This window comes from Oryctolagus cuniculus, chromosome 17, assembly GCF_051225735.1.
Source record: "Oryctolagus cuniculus isolate XC-2025 breed Fujian yellow rabbit chromosome 17, ASM5122573v1, whole genome shotgun sequence".
NCBI lineage: Eukaryota > Metazoa > Chordata > Mammalia > Lagomorpha > Leporidae > Oryctolagus > Oryctolagus cuniculus.
In genome coordinates, this window is record NC_142883.1 from 25208469 (window position 1) to 25231421 (window position 22953).

The 22953-nt window shown below is 54.7% G+C and overlaps 1 protein-coding gene and 1 pseudogene across 1 annotated transcript in view; both read left to right on the forward strand.

Annotated features, from left to right (window-relative positions):
* The window catches only part of B4GALNT2 (beta-1,4-N-acetyl-galactosaminyltransferase 2 (SID blood group)), a 28175-nt gene extending 6924 nt beyond the window's left edge, over window positions 1–21251 (forward strand). The window contains exons 2-11 of the mRNA XM_008271332.5: window positions 4157–4357; window positions 5040–5177; window positions 9665–9771; window positions 10294–10331; window positions 12518–12698; window positions 14061–14147; window positions 15905–16092; window positions 16798–16938; window positions 18352–18571; window positions 18920–21251. Coding sequence (XP_008269554.3) covers window positions 4157–4357; window positions 5040–5177; window positions 9665–9771; window positions 10294–10331; window positions 12518–12698; window positions 14061–14147; window positions 15905–16092; window positions 16798–16938; window positions 18352–18571; window positions 18920–19125 — 1507 coding nt within the window. The 3' untranslated portion in view covers window positions 19126–21251. The remainder of the gene's footprint in view (window positions 1–4156; window positions 4358–5039; window positions 5178–9664; window positions 9772–10293; window positions 10332–12517; window positions 12699–14060; window positions 14148–15904; window positions 16093–16797; window positions 16939–18351; window positions 18572–18919) is intronic.
* LOC127484571 (U2 spliceosomal RNA) lies at window positions 4638–4814 on the forward strand (annotated as a pseudogene).
* Window positions 21252–22953: the final 1702 nt, after the last annotated feature.

Below are 22953 nucleotides of genomic sequence, written 5' to 3' on the forward strand. Positions count from 1 at the left end.
TGCCTGTCGGGATGAGAAGGGACATGTTGCCACTAGCGACACGGATGAGAGACTCACTTCTTACTTGCTGTTAGCTCTCTCGATTGTGTTGTGGCCCTTTCTTGAATTGTTCTTCACTGTGGTCCGACCAGGGTCAAAGACTCTTGCAATTACAATTTTAAATAGTCTGCATTTCAGTACGCAGTTTTAACAGCGTACAAGCTTTGTAGCTATCTGATAAAAACAACATTTATAAGTGATCTCCTACCACAACGGTTCCTGTTAATGACTGCCTCAAAATGCTGTCCCGGGCCAGAATCTGATTTCGTGAGTCAGAACCCCAAGAAGTTGCCCAGGGGGAAGTAAAGGTCTATTTTCTGGCCGGCGCCGTGGCTCACTAGGCTAATCCTCCGCCTAGCGGCGCCGGCACACTGGGTTCTAGTCCCGGCCGGGCGCCGGATTCTGTCCCGGTTGCCCCTCTTCCAGGCCAGCTCTCTGCTGTGGCCCGGGAAGGCAGTGGAGGATGGCCCAAGTGCTTGGGCCCTGCACCCCATGGGAGACCAGGAGAAGCACCTGGCTCCTGGCTTCGGATCAGCGCGGTGCGCCGGCCGCAGCGTGCCGGCCGCGGTGGCCATTGGAGGGTGAACCAACGGCAAAAGGAAGACCTTTCTCTCTGTCTCTCTCTCTCACTGTCCACTCTGCCTGTAAAAAAAAAAAAAAAAAAAAAAAAGTCTATTTCCTGCCAGTTTTTCTGTACCTTGATTGAATTTCAATGTATCTATATTTGATACCATTTTAGAAAATTCAGATGTTACAGAAATGGATAACAAATGGAGTGAAAATTCCATGGGGCCAGTGCTGTGGTGTAGCGGGTAAAGCTGCTGCCTGCAAATGCCAGCATCTCATATGGGCGCCGGTTCGAATCCCAGCTGCTCCACTTCTGATCCAGCTCCCTGCTAATACGCCTGGGAAAGTAACAGAAGATGGGCCACATGCTTGGGCCCCTGCACCCACGTAGGAGACCCAGAGGAAGCTCCCGGCTCCTTGCTTACGCCTGGCCCAGCTCTGGCTGTTTTGGGCATTTGGGAAGTGAACCAGCAGATGGAAGTTCAATAGTGAAACACCAGAAAATTCCGTCCTAGCCAGGAACAAGATAAGAATGCCCACTGCTGTGGTGATATTGTCATAGAAGTGTTAACCAAGGCAGTGAGATCAACTTATAGAATCAAAAGATCACAAAAACGGGAAAAGGGCTGGCATTGTGGCACAGCAGGTTAAGCCACTGCTTGCAATGCAGGCATCCCATATCAGAGCCCATATGGAATGCCAGCACTGTAGGTGGCAGCTTTACCCACTGCACCACAGCGCCAGCTCCATAAATAAAAATTCTTCAAGTAAAATAGGAATAGGTGGATATTTTCTGAACAACACTAAAGATTTTCATTTTAGCCCAAAAGTCAGCATTCTTCTTGACTAGAATGCCTCATTTTGGAGAGCTATGACTGTCCATGCTCACCTAGCAATTCAGTATAATAACCACATGAAGGAAGCTGCAGCTGGGGTAGCTCTTCACCAGAAGGACTCTCGGTGGAAGTAACACACGAGAATGGTAAGGAAGGTGCAACTCGGAGAGATGGCTGTGCTTCTAGGCTGTGTTCCCACAGAGGAGGAGGACTGTTACACGAGGCCAAGGCACAAAGCACAGTACCAACACAGCAAGAAGCAAATAAGCCAACAGAACCAACCAAAGTCCAGGAATAGGTAGTGAGTGTGAACAAAAATTTTATACGGAATTTTCTTTTTCTCAGATTTATTTATTTCTATCTATTTATTTATAGGCAGAGTTACACAGAAAGAGAGAGAGAAATCTTCTGTCTCTTCCTCTCTCTCTGTAACTCTGTCTTTCTTTTTCTTTTTCTTTTTTTTTTTTTTTTTTGGACAGGCAGAGTGGACAGTAAGAGAGAGAGACAGAGAGAAAGGTCTTCCTTTGCCGTTGGTTCACCCTCCAATGGCCGCCGCGGCCAGCGCGCTGCGGCCAGCGCACTGCGCTGATCCGATGGCAGGAGCCAGGTGCTTCTCCTGGTCTCCCATGGGGTGCAGGGCCCAAGCACCTGGGCCATCCTCCACTGCACTCCCTGGCCACAGCAGAGAGCTGGCCTGGAAGAGGGGCAAGCGGGACAGAATCCGGCGCCCCGACCGGGACTGGAACCTGTTGTGCCGGCGCCGCTAGGCGGAGGATTAGCCTAGTGAGCCGTGGCGCCGGCCCTGTAACTCTGCCTTTCAAATAAAATAAATAAAAATTCGGCCGACGCCACGGCTCAATAGGCTAATCCTCCACCTAGTGGCGCTGGCACACCGGGTTCTAGTCCCGGTCGGGGTGCCGGATTCTTTCCCGGTTGCCCCTCTTCCAGGCCAGCTCTCTGCTGTGGCCAGGGAGTGCAGTGGAGGATGGTCCAGTGCTTGGGCCCTGCACCCCATGGGAGACCAGGATAAGTACCTGGCTCCTGCCTTTGGATCAGCGTGGTGTGCTGGCTGCAGCGTGCCAGCCATGGCGGCCATTGGAGGGTGAACCAACGGCAAAGGAAGACCTTCCTCTCTGTCTCTCTCTCTCTCTCACTGTCCACTCTGCCTGTCAAAAATAAAAAATAAAAAAAAATAAATAAATAAATAAAAATGTTTTATTTACTTCTTTGATTGATTGCAAATCCCAAATTCTTAGTTAAAATTTTTTTAGACTACAGAAAATTTGACAGCATTTACCCTGAGCACCCCACACCCATCACCCGGATCCAACAGTCCCTCATATTTCACCACGCCTGCCCTCGCTCTTTCCCTCTCTCTCAAATGGCTGAGGTTTCTGAAAGGAACTCCCAGGCCTGCTGACCCCTCACCCCTAAACACCTGAGCCTACGTGAGAATAACCGACAACTCCCATTCAGATAGTCACACTCGTCCCCAAAGTGGCTCTTACAAATGTTTTATTTTATTTTATTTTTTTAAAGAATGATCTTATTGAAAATCACGCACTCATTTGGTTGTTGGTCTCCTTAAACTACCCAAAGCAGTCCCCACCCCATCCACACTTTTGTTTCCATGACCTTGGCCTTGTTGGTCATTTGGGGCAGCTTTCCCGCAGAAGTGTCCCCTGCATCCCATGTGCCTGGCGGCTCCTCGCGGTGCAGCTCAAGTTGTATCTCTGGCCTCAGTTATGTCCTCGTCTATCTGTTCCCTGGATCTTGCTTTTCACTGCCCTTTTTGTCCTATTTGACCCTTTCTTTCCTTTGAATTCAACTATGCTGCATTACTATTGCAAATCATTTCCCCCCATTTTGGGAGGTTTTTTTTCCCCTTATTCTTTTATTTATTTATTTAGACAGGCAGAGTTAGTGAGAGAGACAGAGAAAGGTCTTCCTTCCATTGGTTCACCCCCTAATTGGCTGCTATGTGCTGCGCCGATCCAAAGCCAGGAGCCAGGTGCTTCTCCTGGTCTCCCACGCGGGTGCAGGGCCCAAGCACTTGGGCCATCCTCCACTGCACTCCTGGGCCACAGCAGAGAGCTGGACTGGAAGAGGAGCAACCGGGACAGAATCCAGCACCCCAACCGGAACTAGAACCCGGGGTGCCGGCACCACAGGATTAGCCAAGTGAGCCGTGGCGCCAGCCTATTTATTTATTTTTAAATTCTATTTGGAAGGTGAAGAGACAGAGAGAGAGAGAGATCTCCCATCTGCTGGCGTATTTACTCTCCAAATGCCCGCAACCAGGGCTGGATCCAACTGCAGTGAGGAGCTGGGACCTCAATCTGTCTGTCCTATGCGGGTGGAAGTGACCTAAGAACTTGACCCATCCCCTGCAGCCAGCCAGGGTGAACACTGGCAGGAAGCTGGACCTGGGAGCAGAGGCGGAACTCAAGCCCCGGCGCTCCCATAGGCAGTGTGGGCATCCCAAGCCAGTCCCTGTTTTTTTAATTTGCTGTGTTCTGAGTCCCTTTGCTGCAGCTGGAGTCTACATTTCAGAAAGCAGCTGTGACGAGTGAGACAGAGGTTCAGCTTACACCTGTGCCCAAGCTGCTACCCCCCCCCCCCCCACTCCGGGCGTATTGCACACGCAAGCCATTTGTTATGCAGTCAGGGGAAAAAAAAACCTTAACAGAATTTACTCTTTTGTGTCCCAACAGCTGTCGGTTTCTGTGGCTCCTCAAGATGTCAGTCTTAATCTTAGGACTCGGCCTTGCCTTTTTTATATTCAGAAGCGTGTCCCTGCAAACAGAATTTGGGGGGCTCAAGCCGGAGTTCTCGCGCCCCGCGCCCGAGGGCCAGCCACTGAAGCTGCTCCCCGAGCAGCGTCTCAGGAACCTCTTTGCCTACAGCGGGATCTGGTGAGATCTGGAGGCTTCTCTCTTCCGCCTCCGTCCTGACCCCTGCCAAGCCCTGCTGGGCTGCACGGAGCCCTCTCGCGCCCGTTTTACCTACGGTGCCCCTGTCTTCCTGAACTTGCCCTGATTGCTAAGGTGATTCCCAACTGCGGGACCAGCGGAGGGCTTGCAGGGGAAGGGCTCGGTCTCTGCCCTCCCCGCCGGCCCGTAAAACCCCTGACAGCCTGGTGGGGGTCGGGGAGCTCGTGAGACCCCAGCTCCGGCAAAGACGCCACTGCCTTTTATAGTCGCTCAGCCTTTGGGCCAAGACCAAGTGCAGTATCTGTTCTTAGTGAACTGCATATTTACTACGCCCTCCATCCAAGAACAATACCGTAAATGGATTTTCGGAGCAGGGAGATGGAATGGGAGCAGGCTCCACCCTCCCTCCGGGGATGGTACGGCTCCTTGGGGAAGAAAAGAAAGGCGCTGGCCTTCTGTCCCCTGCCTTCCGGCTCGACACTAGCCTGGCAGGGGGTGATTCAAGTGCAGGGAGGGGTCTGAGGCTTCATATCCCTACCCCTCAGCCCGTGTCTGCCAGGGGCCCCGCCCATCAGGACAGCTGGGTGAAGGCCACACGGAGTTGGAGTTGGTCCTCGGGTCCCCCTTGCCCCAGGCGTGTCGCCAGCCCTCCTGCTTGTTTCAGGCTCTTCCCCAAGAACCAGTGCAGATGTGAAGCCTCCCAGGGGCAGAGGAGTTACAACCTCCAGGATGCCTACAACCAGCGCGACCTCCCGGCCGTGAATGCCAGGAGACAGGTGGAATTTGAACACTTTCAGAGGAGGTAATGCTTGGGTCTGGAGAGACAGCCACAGCTCCGCGGTGTCCTGAGGACCTGGACAAATGGCAGGCCCCCCCCCCCCCCTTACAGGCATCCCTGCGGGGAGCTGTCAGGACTCAACAGGGAGTGGGAACTGGGGGCGTGCTCCAATTACAGAGCGCCACATGAGTAAAACATTTCATAGCAAATAAATAAAGAGGGTAAAATAGGGGTGGGCGTGGGGTGCAGGGCCTCCTGGGGACGCCCACAGCCCATGTGGGAGTGCCTGGGTCCCAGCCCCAGCTCCGGTTCCGGTTCCAGCTTCCTGCTGATGCGCACCTGGGAGGCAGCAGGTGATGGTTTAAGAAGCTGTGTCCTTGGCACCCAGGAGGAAGACCCACACTGAGTTCCAGGCTCCTGGACTTCTGGGGAGTGAACCAGGAGACAGAAGTTGCCTCTGCCTCAACAAGAACTTTACTTGTTTTTTTTCGTTTGTTTGTTTGTTTGTTTGTTTTTTAAATCCGATGCTGGCTTTGCCCAGAAAATTTCAACAGGTGTATTTACTGTTGTTATAAAGTTGAGCTGCTGAAACGTAGTCACTGAACATTTTTATTTGCTCTAATACTTTACATCCCTATATTTGGATTTTTTTTTTTTTTTTGGACAGGCAGAGTGGACAGTGAGAGAGAGAGAGAGAGAGACAGAGAGAAAGGTCTTCCTTTTGCCGTTGGTTCACCCTCCAATGGCCGCCGCGGCCAGCGCGCTGTGGCCAGCGCACCGCACTGATCCGATGGCAGGAGCCAGGTGCTTCTCCTGGTCTCCCATGGGGTGCAGGGCCCAAGCACTTGGGCCATCCTCCACTGCACTCCTGGGCCACAGCAGAGAGCTGGCCTGGAAGAGGGGCAACTGGGAAAGAATCCGGCGCCCCGACCGGGACTAGAACCCGGTGTGCTGGCGCCGCTAGGCAGAGGATTAGCCTATTGAGCCATGGCGCCGGCTATATTTGGATTTAAAAATTCACATGGAAGTGAAAATGGAAAACTTCTGACGTCTGATTTCTGTCCTCTCGTCTCCCCTTGCAGTTATTACTTGAGTACCTCTTGCCCCAACCAAAAACAAACAAACAAACAAACAAACAAACAAAAAAAACTAATGCTCAGAGTTACCAATATCTGGATGAAGAGGAAAATTTTATTTTGAGTATAAAATAATGTTTCTCATCATAACGGGTTATTTATATGGATTTGTTTTTAACTAACATACTTTAATTTTTAAAGCAGTTTTTTAGGTTCATGGGAAATACTGAAGTCCCCTGTGATCTTGTGCAAATAATTTCTGTGTGATTAATATGTTTTTAGCTTGGTGCTCTTGTTACATTTGATGAATCAACACTGACTCACTGGATTCTTATGTACTTTCTCCACTTACAAGAGGTATTTTTAGTATTATTTATCTGAAAGGCAAAGGGGGGGAGAGAGAGAGAGAGATCTTCCATCTGCTGGTTCACTTCCCTAATAGCTGCAATGGCCGGGGCTGGGCCAGGATCAAGTCAAGAACCTGGAACTGCATGTGGGTGGCAGGGACCCAAGTACCAGCCATCATCTGCTGTCTCCCAGGCGCATTAGTAGGAAGCAGGACTGGAAGCAGAGCAGTTTGGACTTGACCCTGGCAGTCTGATATGAGATGACTGAGTTACAAGTGGCTGCTTAACCCACTGTGCCACAGTACTGGCCCCTTGTCTTGGGTGTGCACATGGCGTGGATAGCACACAAGTTGGTGTCTTCAAAAAGGCCGACCAGCTCGCCTCCACTCGCCTCCTGCACAGCGCCCGTAGCTGCATGTGCAAATGCAACTCTGCTTTGAATTCCTGAGCGAGTTCTTGCACCAGACATGGGGGTGAATCAGCAGCTGAGAACCACGGGACCAGGCCTGCCGCCATGAGGTTCTTCACGTCCCAGCAGAGGGCACACTCCTAGAGGCAGATGCTTCCCCGGGCGCTTTCCCACCAGCCAATGGCATGCAGCAGGCACTTCCCACCAGCCAATGGCATGCAGTGGGCGCTTCCCCACCAGCCAATGGCGTGCAGTGTGCTCTGCAGGAGCCCTGAGGTGGAGATCTCCCTACCCGCCCTCTTTCTACTTCAGCCGGAGCTCAGCGGGCTGGGAGAGCGGCAGCTGCAGACCCCTCTGGGTTTGATTTGTGAAGTCAGCCACGACCTCCCAAACTACAGAAGAGAGATGGGGGTGCAGCCAATCAGGAGGCTAGACCTGGCATGGATTGGGAAGCGGCGCGCCTGGCTGTGAGAGGCAGGAGTTAGCAGGGAGGCGGGCTGGCCGTGCCCGCCCCCAGCCAGGAGGCCCTGGGGAGCTGCTGAGCCAGTTCTGTAGAATGGGTGTGAGAACGGCATGAGCGTCTTAGAGCTTCGGAGTGGGGGGTGGGGGGGGGAGACACAACGAGCTGATAAACGGAAAGTCGTGAGAACCACATCAGGTTTGCAGCGGCCCTGACAAACGGGCATCGTGCCCATGAAACCCTGTGCCTGCCTGCCTCTCTGCCGGACGTTCCTGCTGTCGGGCACTCTGTCTGTCGCCGCTGTTCTGGGCGGCCCCTGTAGCTGGGGCTTTGAAGCAGCCGGGACAGTGGCTGACCCAGAGCAAGGCTCCATAAATGTATGTAGAAAAGTGAATGGTGTAAGGGCAGGCACAGGGTGGACGGTGCAAGTGGGTACGGGGACAGCTGGGAGAAGGCAGCCACTGCGGTGCCTGGGTGTGCAGGGTGCGGGAGGCGCAGAGGTGGTGGAAGGGCAGGGAAAGGGTTTGGAAGAGGCGGAGAGGCTGAGGTGGGGAGGGCACTGCCTGGAAGGTGGGGGTAGACGGAATCCCACGAGGGAACTGATTGTACAGGGACTCGTCCTCCCCTGTGCCTCCTTCAGGCATGGGGAGACCCCGCTTTCCTGGGATGACAGCAGGCAATGCTTCAGGCAGGAAGGAAAGCAAACAGAGCTCAGTCGTCATGACTGATGTCCCGGGTTTCGTGCCCGTGGGGACGGAGCCGGGCAGGGAGCCGCCCCAATGGAGAGCCTGCGGCAGGTGTAACAGCAGATCCTGCCGGAGCATCGTCCCCTAGAGCCAGAACACCCCGTGTGTGCAGCCCTAATTCCATGCAGGGCCGGGGCCAGTGTGGAATGGACGAGTCCACGTGGGCTGTCACTGGCCCACAGGATGTATCCAGCAAATTGTGGGGGAACTCAGGAGTTGCGTTCCAAGTTCAACATTAGGTCATCACACCTGGTGTGCACGCCCCTGGTTATCACACAGTGCTCCGGGATGTGGAGGTCCCCAAAAAGTTCCTGGGAGAGGGTGTTAAGGAAAATTTGTTTGTGCAATTCTGAAATTTATGCATAGGAGGAATCTTCAGAAGTTTCATTGGAAATGTATATGATACAAAAAACTAGGCAGAAACTTCCTGCTTTTCAGTGATTTTTTTCAAATCTTTATTTATTTGAGACAGAGGAGAGGGGGAGAGAGAAACAGGCTGGCAGACAGAGTTTCATCCACTGACTCACTCCCCTAATGCCCACAATGGCCAGGGCTGGGCGAGGCTGAAGCCAGGAGCTGGGAACTCAGTCTGGGTCTCCCCCGTGGATGACAGGAACCCAAGTACTTGAGCCGTCACCTGCTGCCTCCTAGGTCCACGTCAGCAGGAAGCTGGAGTTGGGAGTGAAACTGAGACCCAGACCTGGGCACTGTGATGTGGGGTGCAGGTGTCCTAACCACTCTGCCAGATGACCGCTCCAGAGTTTGGTGTTGAGTTTGTGCCAGGGAAAGTTTAACTTCTCTTTGAGAATCGGCCTGCTTCTCCTTTTGATAGCAAGGCCAGTACAGTGAGGGCCAGTCATGTACCCTCTGGCCACCAGGAAGTCCAGAGGTGCCTTGGGTGCTCACCTGCCACAGGTCGGTTGGCCCTTATGGTCTGATTGGTTCATTTCTTATTTTTCTTTCTTTTTTTTTTTTAAGATTTATTTATTTTTATTTGAAAGTCAAAGTTACACAGAGAGAGGAGAGGCAGAGAGAGAGAGAGAGGTCTTCCATCTGATGGTTCACTCCCTAATTGGCTGCAAAGGCTGGAGCTGTGCCAATCTGAAGCCAGGAGTCAGGAGCTTCTTCTGGGTCTCCCACATGAGTGCAGAGGCCCAAGAACTTGGGCCATCTTCTACTGCTATCCCAGGCTATAGCAGAGAGCTGTATCAGAAGTGGAGCAGCGGGGTCTCGAACTTGCGCCCATATAGGATGCCAGCTCTTCAAGCCAGGGCATTAACCCACTGCACGACAGCGCCGGCCCCCTGTTTTTTATTTTTCTGCACACTTCCGTGGAATTAGGGGCTAAGAGGAGGGGTAGAAGTAGAGACGGGGGCAGACGGAGCCTGCTTTCAGATTGTGCACATAGGCGGGCCAAGGCTGTGTGCACAGGCACTGCTCAGAACCAACCAGGGCCCTGCTGTTCTCCTGCAGGGAGGGGCTGCCCCGCCCACCGCCGCTGCTGGCTCAGCCCAACCTCCCTTTTGGGTACCCGGTCCATGGAGTGGAGGTGATGCCCCTGCACACCATTCTCATCCCAGGTAGGTACCCCTCACCCTGAGAGCACCTGGGCACCCTGCTTTGGCTTCTGAGGCCAAAGGATGAGGTAGCAGCAAACAGTTATTATTGGACACCTGCCGAGTTCTGTGATTCTCTCATGTCAGCCTCATTGTGCCCCAGAGAGCACCCTGGGGGCTCGGACATAGCATGGAAGAGACTGAGGACGGAGCTGGTGTTCCGGTGCCCTCTGGTGTCATGGGAACAGCAAAGCACACGCCTATGTGCAGAGAGTGTGTTTAGGACAGCTCCCCTGCGCAGTGCAGTTTGTCCACGCCCGCCAGTCAGCCCACCTGTTGTTCCCTAAAGGAGCAGACACCGGGAGAGGACTGAGTCTGTCACAGCTGAGGACTGGGCCGGCGGCCCCGAGGCAAGGCCGTGTCACACCACCTCACAGAGCTGGGTGGGCGGCGCAGGAGTGGCAGGAGTCAGCCAGGCAGCAGCCAGCAGTGGGGAGCCTTGGCGCCCCCTCCCATCTTGTGTTGTTCTTTCCCTGTGTCCTCCAGGTCTCCAGTTTGAAGGGCCAGATGCTCCCGTCTACGAGGTAAACGCCCCCTGCCCAGCCCCTGTTGCCTGGAGCACCCTGTCCTCATTCCCCGGGTGTGACAGAGCACCTGTCCGGATGAGGCGGGCCAGGGGGAGGGTATGTGTAGAAGGCACGGCTTTCCAGGCACGTGGTTGGCGGGAGGTCCAGGGGAGATTCCGAGATGCGGCGGGGGGGCGGGGGGGGTGGGACTGGGCCAGCTGGACATGGCCAGGGGCTGCTGCCTCCCTTGGGGTCAGGCAGGGTGGGGGTGCTCTGGACCCCGCCTTTCTCTCCCCATGGGAGGGAGCTCCAAATCAAGGTCACGTGATGCGCATCTGATGGCAGATGTCGCTCATTCCCCCAAATGGGGTGCTGGTTTGCTTGCCTCTGAGTGCGGGGCCGAGACTGGAATGCAGGACTAGTGAGGACTGAACCCAGCTGTCCCGTCCTCCTGAGGTCTCTCTGACGCCCAAGCACCACCTCCCTCGCCCCATCCCCGTTGCTCATGTGCACCTGCAGTACCTGAGCCGAGGGCTGGGATGCCTGCTCTCAAAGGCAGGGAGAGGCTGCCCTCCGCACTGCTCTTCTCCTGGGACCCCTAACTGGGCTCTCGGAAGGTATCTGTGGGCTGACCTGTGTGCCTTCGGCAGCCAGGACGTAATCCAGTTGGTGCTCACGGAGGCAGCTGGATATTCTGAGGACAAGGGAGGCGAGGAGCCTTAGCGGGTAGCAAGGGGGATGGAGCGAAGGGGCCTGCTTCCAGCTGCATTTTGAAGGTGAAGCCGACCGGGACTTGCTACCAGATGGGCTGTGAGGTGTGAGGGAGGGAGCGGGGCAAGAGTGGCTTCCCTCCGGGGCTTGCACAGTTGAGTGGATGAAGGTGCCACATGCAGACAGGGAGGGTCAGGGTGAGGAAGGGCAACAGTTTATGGAGAGATAGATGATAGGTGATTAGATAGACAGACGTAGATCTCTCACCTGCTGGTTCATTCCTGCAACAGCCAGGCCTGGGGCAGGCCACAGCCAGGAGCTGGAAGCTCCACCCAGGTCTCCCGTGTGGGGTGGCAGGGACCCACGTACTTGAGCCATCACCATGATCTTCCAGGGTTCACAGTAGCGAGGAGCACACCAACCCAGGTGCGCTGATGTGGGATACGACATCTCAGCCACGGAGGCTAAATGCCCACCCCTATTCTGCTTTGAAGATGTCCGATTTGAGTTGTTTATGAAACTTCCCAGTAAACTGACCAACCAGGCCGCTGGATCTCAGAGCTGAACTGGAGACCCGCATTTTAAAACCACCCGCAGACCAGTGGCATGTACAGCCACGAGATGTGGATGACAGGCTCTAGAGGTACAGTGCAGAGCAAGGGGGAAGGATCCAGAGTAGAGTCCTGAAAACTCCATTTGGGGGTCAGAGAGAGACAGAGAGAAAGAGAGAGAGAGAGGAGGGGTTGGTAAGGAGAAGTATCACCAAAAGAAAAGGGGGGCAGTGCTGTGGCATAGCGGGTAAAACCACCACCTGCAGTGCTGGCATCCCAGATGGGCACTGGTTCAAGACCTGGCTGCTCCACTTCTGATCCAGCTCTCTGCTATGGCCTGGGAAAGCACTGGAAGATGGCCCAAGTGCTTGGGCCCCTGCACCCATGTGGGAGAGCTGGAGGAAGCTCCAGGCTCCTGGCTTCAGATTGGTGCAGCTCAAGCCGTTGCAACCATTTGGGGAGTGAACCAGAGGATGGAACACCTCTCTTCTCCTCTTCTCTTCTCTTCTCTTCTCTTCTCTTCTCTTCTCTTCTCTTCTCTTCTCTCTCTCTCTCTCTCCCCCCTCCCCCTCTCTCCCCCTCTCTCTCCCTCTCTCCTCCTCTCTCCTCCTCTCTCCCCCTCTGCCTCTGCCTCTCTGTAACTCTGCTTTCCAAATAAATAAATAAATAAATAAATCTATCTATCTATCTTTAAAAAAAAAAAAAGTTGAGTGGAGGGAGTAAGAAGAGATCAAGAAGAATGGTACCTGTGAAGCCAGGAGATGGCACCGTTTAGAGAAAATGCCCTTGAACCCAGGGGGTCCAGGGCTTAGGGGCGGGGACCTCTTCAGAGCCAGCCCTGCTCTTTCATGGGCATTGCCCTTGGTGTGCTCTGCCCCCTGCTGGCCATTTGGGGTATTTCCCAACCACTGCTTCTAGCTTCTTCCCTCACCTGCCCACTAGATCACCCTGAGAGCTTCTCTGGGGACCCTGAACACCCTTGCTGACGTCCCAGACAGCGCAGTGCAGGGAAGAGGCCAGAAGCAGCTGACCATTGCGACCAGCGACCGGAGGCTTTTGAAGTTCATCCTGCAGCACGTGACCTACACCAGCACGGGGTACCAGCACCCCAAGGTGGACATGGGTGAGAGCTTGACTTTGCATGGCTGAATACTTAGGAAGCCAGAAAATGGGGGCCTCTCGAGGCCTTCTTCCTCCAGGAAGCCTGCTTGCGTTTAAGATTCCGCCTTTGCTCCTGTTTCTCACCCCACTGAACTTCCCCATCACAGCACCTAACGTGACCTCTGTGGGGTTGCCCTTGACCCCCAGAGGGACATGAGGATTGTTCCCACTGCTTGCCTTACTCGTGATCAGCACCAGCCCGGAGAGCCCTGCTGTGCTGTTCTCGAAAGCACTCGAAGCCTGGGCTCCAGCTGTGGTCCTGTAGGGAGCCGGTCCTGGGCACAACGAGGGGCCCTGGAGAGACCCCCCCAGCCCCAAGGGAGAGCCTTTGTCTCCCCCCTCCCACCCTATTCCCAGAATCCCTGGGAGAACAGTTCTTTTTTCTTTCTTTCTTTTTTTTTTTTTTTTTTTTTTTTTTTTGTGACAGGCAGAGTGGACAGTGAGAGAGAGAGAGAGAGAGAAAGGTCTTCCTTTTGCCGTTGGTTCACCCTCCAATGGCCGCCGCGGCCGGCGCGCTGCGGCCGGCGCACCGCGCTGATCCGATGGCAGGAGCCAGGAGCCAGGTGCTTTTCCTGGTCTCCCATGGGGTGCAGGGCCCAAGCACCTGGGCCATCCTCCACTGCACTCCCTGGCCACAGCAGAGGGCTGGCCTGGAAGAGGGGCAACCAGGACAGAATCCGGCGCCCCGACCGGGACTAGAACCCGGTGTGCCGGCGCCGCAAGGTGGAGGATTAGCGTAGTGAGCCGCGGCGCCGGCCAGTTCTTACCACCCTCATAGCAGCCTCCATTCCTTTCTCGGGGAGCCAAAAGCACCCTCCTGTCTTTGGAGTCCCCAGGCACAAGAAGCGTGGCCGTGACAGCCACAGCAGAAAAGAAATGTGGGTCGGCGTAGCCGTGACCACTAGTTAAAGGGACAGTTCCCCCTGCCAGTAGATTCCCCAACACTTCCCTTCAGAAAATGGCCGTGGGAAGTAAAATCAGGCAGGCGCTATTATCCTGGATTTTGTAGCCCGAGAGGGAGATTTGATTTACCCAAGCTATTCCAGAGAGTTCCAGGCAAAATCAAACTGAATCCAGACCCCTGATCCCAAGCCCATCCCCAGCACACACTGGCCCAGGGAGGGAGATGAGCCGAGGAGGCGTTGTTGTCCCAGCAACACACGGCAAGTGGGGAGCGAGCCTGGATACCACAGCCTCTGTGGGTCCTCTCTCACGCCTGCCAAGCGTGTCCTCAGCAAACCTTCGCACCGCCCTCCTGTGGGCTTCCCCGGAAGAGCGTGGAGGCTGAGTAGACACCCGGGACCTGACCTGCTTCTCCCCACAGTGAGTCTGGAGTGGAAGTCCTCAGTGGCCAGGTTTCCAGTGAGCATCCGCCATCCCATCATGCCCAAGTTGTATGACCCTGGACCAGGTGAGGGCACGTGGTGCACCTGCTGAGCTCCTGGTGACATTCAGAGGGGAGAGCAGCCGAGATGGGGGAGGGGCACGGGTCACAGTTACAGCTCAGACAGCACTCCCAACAACAAGCTTTGTCTTCAGGAAAAAATGTCTAGGCCATGCTCCCGTAATATTGCTTCACTATACTGAACTGCTTACGTGGTTTGTGCTTATTTTGGGGGAAAAACAAAAAATCAGAAGTCCAGAAGTAGGTGCAATGTGTATTGGAACACCTGGTGGAATGCCTGACTGTGTCGCTCTCAGGAAGTGGCTCTCACTGGGGCCAAGGCAGGGCTGTGGCCTTCAGCTTTGCTTCTGGCTGACCCCATCCCCATCCTGGCTCCTGGCTCCTGGTTTCAGATCGGCCCAGCTCCGGCCATTGCGGCCATTTGGGGAGTGAATAGCAGATGGAAGACCTCTCTTTCTCTCTCTGCCTCTGTAACTCTGCCTTTCAAATAAATAAATAAATCTTTTTTTTTTTTTTTAAAGTCAGTACAGAGAGAGAAAGAGAAATTTTCTTTTTTTTTTTTTTTTTTTTTTTTTTGACAGGCAGAGTGGACAGTGAGAGAGAGAGACAGAGAGAGAAAGGTCTTCCTTTGCCGTTGGTTCACCCTCCAATGGCCGCCGCTGCAGCCGGCGCACCGTGCTGATCCTGGCAGGAGCCAGGAGCCAGGTGCTTTTCCTGGTCTCCCATGGGGTGCAGGGCCCAAGCACCTGGGCCATCCTCCACTGCACTCCCTGGCCATAGCAGAGAGCTGGCCTGGAAGAGGGGCAACCGGGACAGAATCCGGCGCCCCAACCGGGACTAGAACCCGGTGTGCCGGCGCCGCAAGGAAAGAGAAATTTTCTATTGGCTGGCTCACTCCCCAGATGGCCAGGGCTGGGCCAGTTTGAAACCAGGAGCTTCATTTGGGTCTCCAGATGGGTGCAGGGGCCCAAACACTTGGGCCATCTTCCACTGCTTTTCCCAGGCACATTAGCAGGGAGCTGGGTCAGAAGTGGAACAGCCAGGACTCAAACCAGTGCCCATATAGGATGCTGGCATTGCAGGTGGTAGCTTTACCCACTATGCCACAGTGCTGGCCCCAGCTCCATGCATCTCAGTGTCTGGGATTAAGATGAAAGCTGAAGGCAGACATTTGGCACAGTGATCTAGACGCCACGTAGGACACCCGTACATACCTGAGTGTCTGGGTCCAGTCCTGGCTCCACTTCCAATTCCAGCTTCCTGCTAACGTGCACCCTGGGAGGCAGCAGGTGACGGCTCAAGTATCTGAGTCCCTGCCACACACACAGGAGACCTGGATTGAGTTCCAGGCTCCTGGCTTTGGTCTGGCCCAACCTTGGTTGTGGTAGGCATAGGGGGGCATGAACTAGTGATGGATTCTCTCTCTGTTTCTCTGCCTTTCAAATAAAAAGTAATTAATTTTTTAAAAAAGATGCAACAGCTTGCAAGTAAAGCTCTAGCAACAAGGGAAAACGAAGCATTTAATTTGGAAGCAGAAAAATGGCGTAGTGGTGCCAACAAAACCAGGGTAGGAAAAATACACAAGATTTCAATAAACTGAGTACATCGGAAATGCATTTTATTTTCCAACCCAAGTAGCAAACCCTAATCAGGCCCCCACAGTGTGTAAGAGCCATGAGGCCCACAGCTGCTGACAGGCTAGGACTAGAGACAGGGAGGCCCCCTGTAGGGCCTAGCTCTGACGCCCACCCTTCTGTGTCCAGAGAGGAAGCTCAGAGACCTGGTGACCATTGCCACCAAGACCTTCCTCCGCCCCCACAAGCTCATGACCCTGCTCCGGAGTATTCGGGACTATTACCCAGACTTGACCGTGATCGTGGCTGACGACAGCAAGAGGCCCCTGGAGATCCGTGATAAGCACGTGGAGTACTACACCATGCCCTTTGGGAAGGTAGGGTCCTCCCGGACAGGAGGGCCCAGGACGGGGCTGCCGCCAGGGTCTTCCCAAAGGAGCAGTGTTCCGGAGTGGGAGGGGCGTGAGGGCCGTCCCCGGAGACCCTGGGAGGGCCAGGTGCAGGAGAAATTGGGTCCCCCCGCGCTTCCACATCGATGGGATGGCTGTGCCACCCTTCCTCATGTTTGATAGGGAAGTGATGGGGTGCTTAGAAGTGACTTGGGGTGTCTGGTGTCCCCAAGATCCCTGGCAGTGGCTCAGACAGTAGAGCCATCAGTCTCCCCCAAGATTATGCCCCAAACTTGGCTCTCTCTCTCTCTCCCCTTTTCTCCCCTCCACTCCCTTCTCCTCCCTCCGCCCTTCACTGTCCCCCACATCCCTCCTGCAGGAACAGAGGACGTGGTTATTAGACATACACCCCCTCAACTCAACGTCTTGCAGGAGCTAGGAGGAGAGCTCCAGGGGCTCTGCCGGGCGACAGGGGTCCCAGAGGGCCTGGCCTTTCCTCGCCCCACTCTCTGACCCAGAGTCGCTGACCCTTCCCATGTTTCTCTGGGCCCTGGGCTCCCTCCATTCTGTGGTTCTCAGCTTGGCCGGACGTTGGATTCAGCCCCTCGGACTGTGGCTCTCAGGGACAGAGGAAGCTCCAGGTGACTCTGCTGTGCGCCGGGACAGGCTGCGCTAACCTCTCGCCACCTGCAGGGCTGGTTTGCTGGCAGGAACCTGGCCATATCTCAGGTCACCACCAAATACGTGCTCTGGGTGGACGATGACTTCCTCTTCAACAACAACACCAAGATCGAGGTGCTGGTGGACGTCCTGGAGAGATCCGAGCTGGATGTGGTAAGGGCCAGTGGCCGCCATCATCCCCTGTGCCATCTGCTGAGACGAGGAGCACGGGGGTGGGGGGGTGTCAAACAGATGAGGAGGAGGAGGGGGAGGGAGGGCTGGCGCAGAGCTGGATGAGCCGGTGCAGCTGTGGCGTCGAGAGCATCGCGCTGGGACTCAGGAGACACGCAAGTTCGGCTTCTGCCTCCGCAGCTGCTTCCTTTGAGTGAATCACACACACGCGCGCGTGCACACACACACACACACACACCCTAAAGGAACTCACAACTGTTCTACTGTTCAAGTGGTGTCCAGGCCTCGCTTCCAGCTCCCTCCCCAAGCAGTGCACATCAGGAGACCATGAAAAGGTGCAGAGTTGGAGAAGCACACACGTTAGGAAGGAAGGAGAAGGGAAGAGTGACAACATCACAGGCCAGTTCGCTACGGGAGAGGGAAGGAAGAAGGAACACGGGTGGAGGGCAGCGGTGCCCAGGCCACAGTTAACACACCGCAGGTGGATGAACCAGGACATCCCTCGGCTACTCACGGAGAACAAGTCACTGTAGCTTAGCCGAGAGCTGGAAGGCACAGCGCCCCTCCTGTGGAAGCCCGAAGGTGCCAGGGGCAAGAGCAGACCTGACTGAGTCGTGGCTGCTGTCGCAGGAAGATCCGAGCTTGCTCACCCACAGATGCCCTTCTGTCCCCTGGGTGCCTGCATAGGTGCTCAGAGAGGCCGGCCAGGGGCAGAGGCGGGGAGGGAGACAGCCTGAGACAGACAGACCCTCCACGAACACAGGGGCTGCCTCTTGCCATCCTGTGAACATGAGGGGCTTCAAAGGCTCATGGGAACGTGGAGCTAAGAATTAAGTTTATTGGGCCGGCGCCATGGCTCACTTGGTTAATCCCCCCCCTGCGGCACCGGCATCCCATATAGGCACTGGGTTCTAGTCCCAGTTGCTCCTCTTCCAGTCCAGCTCTCTGCTGTGGCCCCGGGAAGGCAGTGGAGGATGGCCCAAGTGCTTGGGCCCTGCACCCGCATGGGAGACCAGGAGAAGCACCTGACTCCTGGCTTCAGATTGGCACAGCGCCAGCCGTAGCAGCCATTTGAGGGGTAAATCAACGGAAAAGGAAGACCTTTCTCTCTGTCTCTCTCTCTCACTGTCCACTCTGCCTGTCAAAAAAAAAAAAAAAAAAAAAAGAATTAAGTTTATTTTAGAGCAAAGGACATTTTGAAATCCGTGTGTATTTTTTCAGAGTGTGCACATCCAAGAACTGATTGTGCACAGTGGTCATCTGCTCCTTGGATTTGCAGGTACAGAGGAGGTGTGATTCTTGTGACGGAGGTGCAGTCCAGCAAGGCTTCCTGGAGGAGGCGGGCTGAGTGTCAAGTCTGTGCTCACTGACATGGCTCTCCCTGTCCTTGGCCAGGTGGGCGGCAGCGTGATGGGGAATGTGTTCCAGTTCATGCTGTTTTGGGAGCAGACTGAGAACGGGGCCTGTCTTCACCGGAGGCCGGGATCTTTCCGGCCGCTGCACGGCTTCCCCGGCTGCGTGGTGACCAGCGGCGTGGTCAACTTCTTCCTGGCCCACACGGAGCGGCTCCGGAGAGTCGGCTTCGACCCGCGCCTGAGGCGTGTGGCTCACTCAGGTGGGCAGGGTGTGGCACCGGGGCGGGAGCAGGGCAGTAGAGGAGCCTCGGGGTGGGGTTCCCTCTCTCCAAGGACCACGCCCCGCTGACCACGCCTACCGGCCCAGCAGCAGCTGCTCTCCTTCCCTCTCGCCCCAACCTGGGGAGCCCACGGCCTCCCGAACCCCACTTCACCTCTCTTTTGCTTCCGCGTCTCCATTGGCGTTCGTGCCGGCTGAGCTCTCCCCCAGCGCAGGGAGCTATACACTGTGTCCTCTCCCCATGCCTATCTTCCCAGACTGGGGCGGCTGGACCCTCGGTCTCTGACTGCTGTCCCCATTGTCCTGCTGCCCCTCTCTCTCTTTGCAGAATTCTTTGTTGATGGGCTGGGGAGCCTGCTTGTGGGCTCATGCCCGAAGGTGATTGTGGGTCACCAGCCCCGGACTCCAGCGCTGGACTCGGAGATGGCTGCCCTGGAGAGCGTCTACAGCAAATACCGGACCAACACTGGCGACGAGGTCCGGTTCAAGCTGGCCCTCCAGTACTTCAAGAACCACCTGCAGTGTGCCATGTAGCTGCGCCGTGGCACAGGAAAAGCCGCAGGCTGACTGGCCGTCGCCATCTGGGACAGGAGGACCAGCGGTGAGGGCTGCCAGAAACTGGACTTCTGATTGCCAAGACGGACATCGGACGGGTAGGACAATGGGGATGGCTCGGTTACCGGAAGTACCAGTCAGAAGTCAAGGAGCATTAGAAATGGACCAATCACTGCGCAGGACAATGAAAGACCCTCGTAATAATTGCTGTTTGTACGATGCCTTTTCTTTTATGAAGCACTCGCACGTACAGCGTCTCACATCATCTTAGCAGATCTTGTGCCTAACAGTATGTTGGCGGGCACCCTCAGTCCAGAGAAAGGCCGCGGGCCGGGGGTGGAGATTGTACTGCGGTCAGAAACAGCATCTCCAGCGCTGCCGCCGCCGCCGCCACTCTTCTGTTTGGTTCAGTTTCCTGGAAGAGGAAAAGGCACGGATAGGAGCAGGCATGGGTTGGGCCGCGGTTTGGGGCACCTGCACCCCACACTGGAGTCCCTGGTTCAAGTCCTGGCTTCTCTGCTCTTCGGATGCAGCTTCTGGCTGGTGCTTTGGGGAGGCAGCAGATGATGGCCAAAATGCTTGGATTCCTGCCATGCGCGTGGAAGTCTTGGATGGAACTCCTGGCTCCTGACTTTTGACTGGCCCAGCTCTGCCTGTTGTCTGCATTTAGGGAATGAATTAATGAATGGAAGATTCTCTTTCTTTCTCTGCCATGCTGCCTTTAAAAATGAATGAATAAATGGCCGGCGCCGCGGCTCACTAGGCTAATCCTCCGCCTAGCGGCGCCAGCACACCAGGTTCTAGTCCTGGTCGGGGCGCCGGATTCTGTCCCGGTTGCCCCTCTTCCAGGCCAGCTCTCTGCTGTGGCCAGGGAGTGCAGTGGAGGATGGCCCAGGTGCTTGGGCCCTGCACCCCATGGGAGACCAGGAAAAGCACCTGGCTCCTGGCTCCTGCCATCGGATCAGCGCAGTGCGCCGGCCGCAGCGCGCTGGCCGCGGCGGCCATTGGAGGGTGAACCAACGGCAAAGGAAGACCTTTCTCTCTGTCTCTCTCTCTCACTGTCCACTCTGCCTGTCAAAAAAAAAAAAAAAAAAAGAATGAATAAATGAATTATTTTTAAAATAAATGAATGTTCATAAATCAATATTCAAAATACCTAAAAATAAATTTTTATCAAAACATCATGAATAACCCAGAGTTCTTGCCTTGATGAGTTTGTAGCTTGGTTTGGCTCAGCCCAGGAACACAGTTGGGCAGCCAGGGTCAGAGGCTCAGAGGAGGGAGGCGTGACCAGGCCCAGGCAGCCGAGGAAGGTTCTGTGCAGTGAGCCCATCGGGAGGCTGGAGGACGACGGGACTCGGGCACTGGGAGCCATTCTGTGTCTACTGGCATCAGCCTCGCTGCCCCAGAGACATGTTCCAGAGCGCCTGGGACTGGACGTGTAGCCCAGGCTCAGCTGTCGTGAATGGATGGTGTAAGTGCCATGACAAGCCACAGGATTCCAGGGACATGAGGCCCCTCGAGACCTGTGCATTGTGTGGTGTTGCCATCATGGAGTCAGCCGCCCTGCCTGCACGGGTTCAACTTCCCCAGAGGATGGCCTAGGGTAATGTGGGCTCATTAAAAATATATCATGTGGGGGGCGGCGCCATGGCTCACTTGGTTGATCCTCCGCCTGTGGCGCCAGCATCCCATATGGGTGCTGGATTCTGTCCTGGTTGCTCCTCTTGCAGTCCAGCTCTCCGCTGTGGCCTGGGAGGGCAGTGGAGGATGGCTCAGGTGCTTGGGCCCTGCACCCACATGGGAGACCAGGAGGAGGCACCTGGCTCCTGGCTTCAGATCAGCGCAGCTCCGGCCATAGCAGCCGTTTGGGGAGTGAATCAATGGAAGGAAGACCTTTCTCTCTCTCTCTCTCACTGTCTATAACTCTACCTGTCAAATAAATTTAAAAAAATATATGTCATGTGCCATATTAATACAAATGTATGATGCATGTTTTGGTGTTTAAATAATTTGGAAAACACTGCATGCTGCGTCTCCCTCTTGTAAGTCAGAGCTCGTAGTAGGGCACTGAAGGCTCTGAGAAGTCCTCCAGGGAGGAACTCTGTAGGAGTGGGTATTTAGCGTAGTGGCTGTGCTGCCTGTTAAGGTGCCAGGGTTCAACTCCCGGCTCTGGCTCCTGACTGCAGCTCCCCACCACGCAGACCCTGGGAGACAGTGCTGATGACTCCCACCCCAATGGGAGCCGTGGATGGAGGTCCCGGCTCCCGGCTTCCGCCTGGTCCAGTGCCAGCCCCAGCCGTTACAGGGATGTGAGAGGTGAACCAGTGGAGGGGGAGCGTGTTTTCTCCCTCTGCCTCTCAGGTAAATGAGAAACCTGCTTAACGTCCTTGAAGCAGCATTTCCTGGACGTCGACATGGACTAGCCATCATTTTCTATTGTCCCAGAAGAGGACTGAGGATACCTCATTCTGTTCTCTGTGCCATAAAGATTCTATTGTAGAAGTTTCTACAGCTTAAGCAAACATGTATTTCTTACAAAGGTTTATTTATTTTAAAGGCAGAGTTACAGAAAGAGAGAGAGAGAGGGAGAGAGAGAATCTTCCCTTTGCTGGTTCCCTCCTCAGATGGCTGCAATGAGCAGGGCTGGGCCAGGCTGAAACCAGGAGCCAGGAGCACCACACAGGTTTCCCATGCGGGTGCAGGGGCCCAAGGACTTGAGCCATCTTCTGCTGCTTTCCCAGGTGCATTAGCAGGGAGCTGGATCAGAAGTGCAGCAGCTGGGCACAAACAGCACCCATATGCAATGCCAGCACTGCAGGCAGCGGCTTTACTTGCTATGCCATGGCATCAGCCCCCTGAAAATGAAAAAGTTTTTAATTTGTCAAATTCACCCTCTCAGGTGGTGTTAATAACATTAGAATCTTGCTTATTACATTATTGCCGTTCCTTGCCTTTCTTACTGTTTCAATTTATAGTTCTAAAACTACTAGAAAATTCACATGGCATTCATAACAATGGCTGATGGAGGTTTAAGCACAATTTAAAATAAACAATTTGGGGACTTGTGCTATGGTGTAGCAGGTAAGGCTGCCACCTGCAGTGCCGGCATCCCATATGGGTGCAGGTTCAAGTCCCGGATGCTCCACTTCCGATCCAGCTCTCTGCTTTGGCCTGGGAAAGCAGAGAAGATGCACCCACATGAGAGACCCAGAAGAAGCTCCTGGCTTCAGTCTGGCCCAGCTCTGGTGTTGCATCCATCTGGGGAGTGAACCAGCGGATGGAGATCTCTCCCTCTCCCTCTCTCTCTCTGCCTCTGCCTCTCTGTAACTCTGCCTTTCAAATAAATAAATAAATCTTTCCAAAAAATCCAAATAACTATTACCTGCTATGCCACAGCGCCAGTCCCCTCCAATAAACTCTTTAAAATATTGTGTGGGACTAGCACTGTGGAATGGGGGATAAAGCTGCTGCCTACGGTGCCAGCTTCCCGTATGGGCGCCAGTTCAATTCCCAGCTGCTCCACTTTCCATCTAGCTCTCTGCTGATGGCTTGGGAAGGCAGTAGAAGATGGCCCAAGTGCTTGGGCTCCTGTACCCACATGGGAGACCCAGAAGAAGCCCCTGGCTTCAGATCAGCTAGGCTCTAGCTGTTGCATCCATCTGGGGAGTGAGCCAGTGGATAGAAGACTTCTCTCTCTGCCTCTGCTTCTCTGTAATTCTGCCTTACAAATAATTAAATAAATAAATCTTATGAAAATGTTATTGTGCCTCAGATTTTTCCTCTATAATGCTAAAAACACAATCA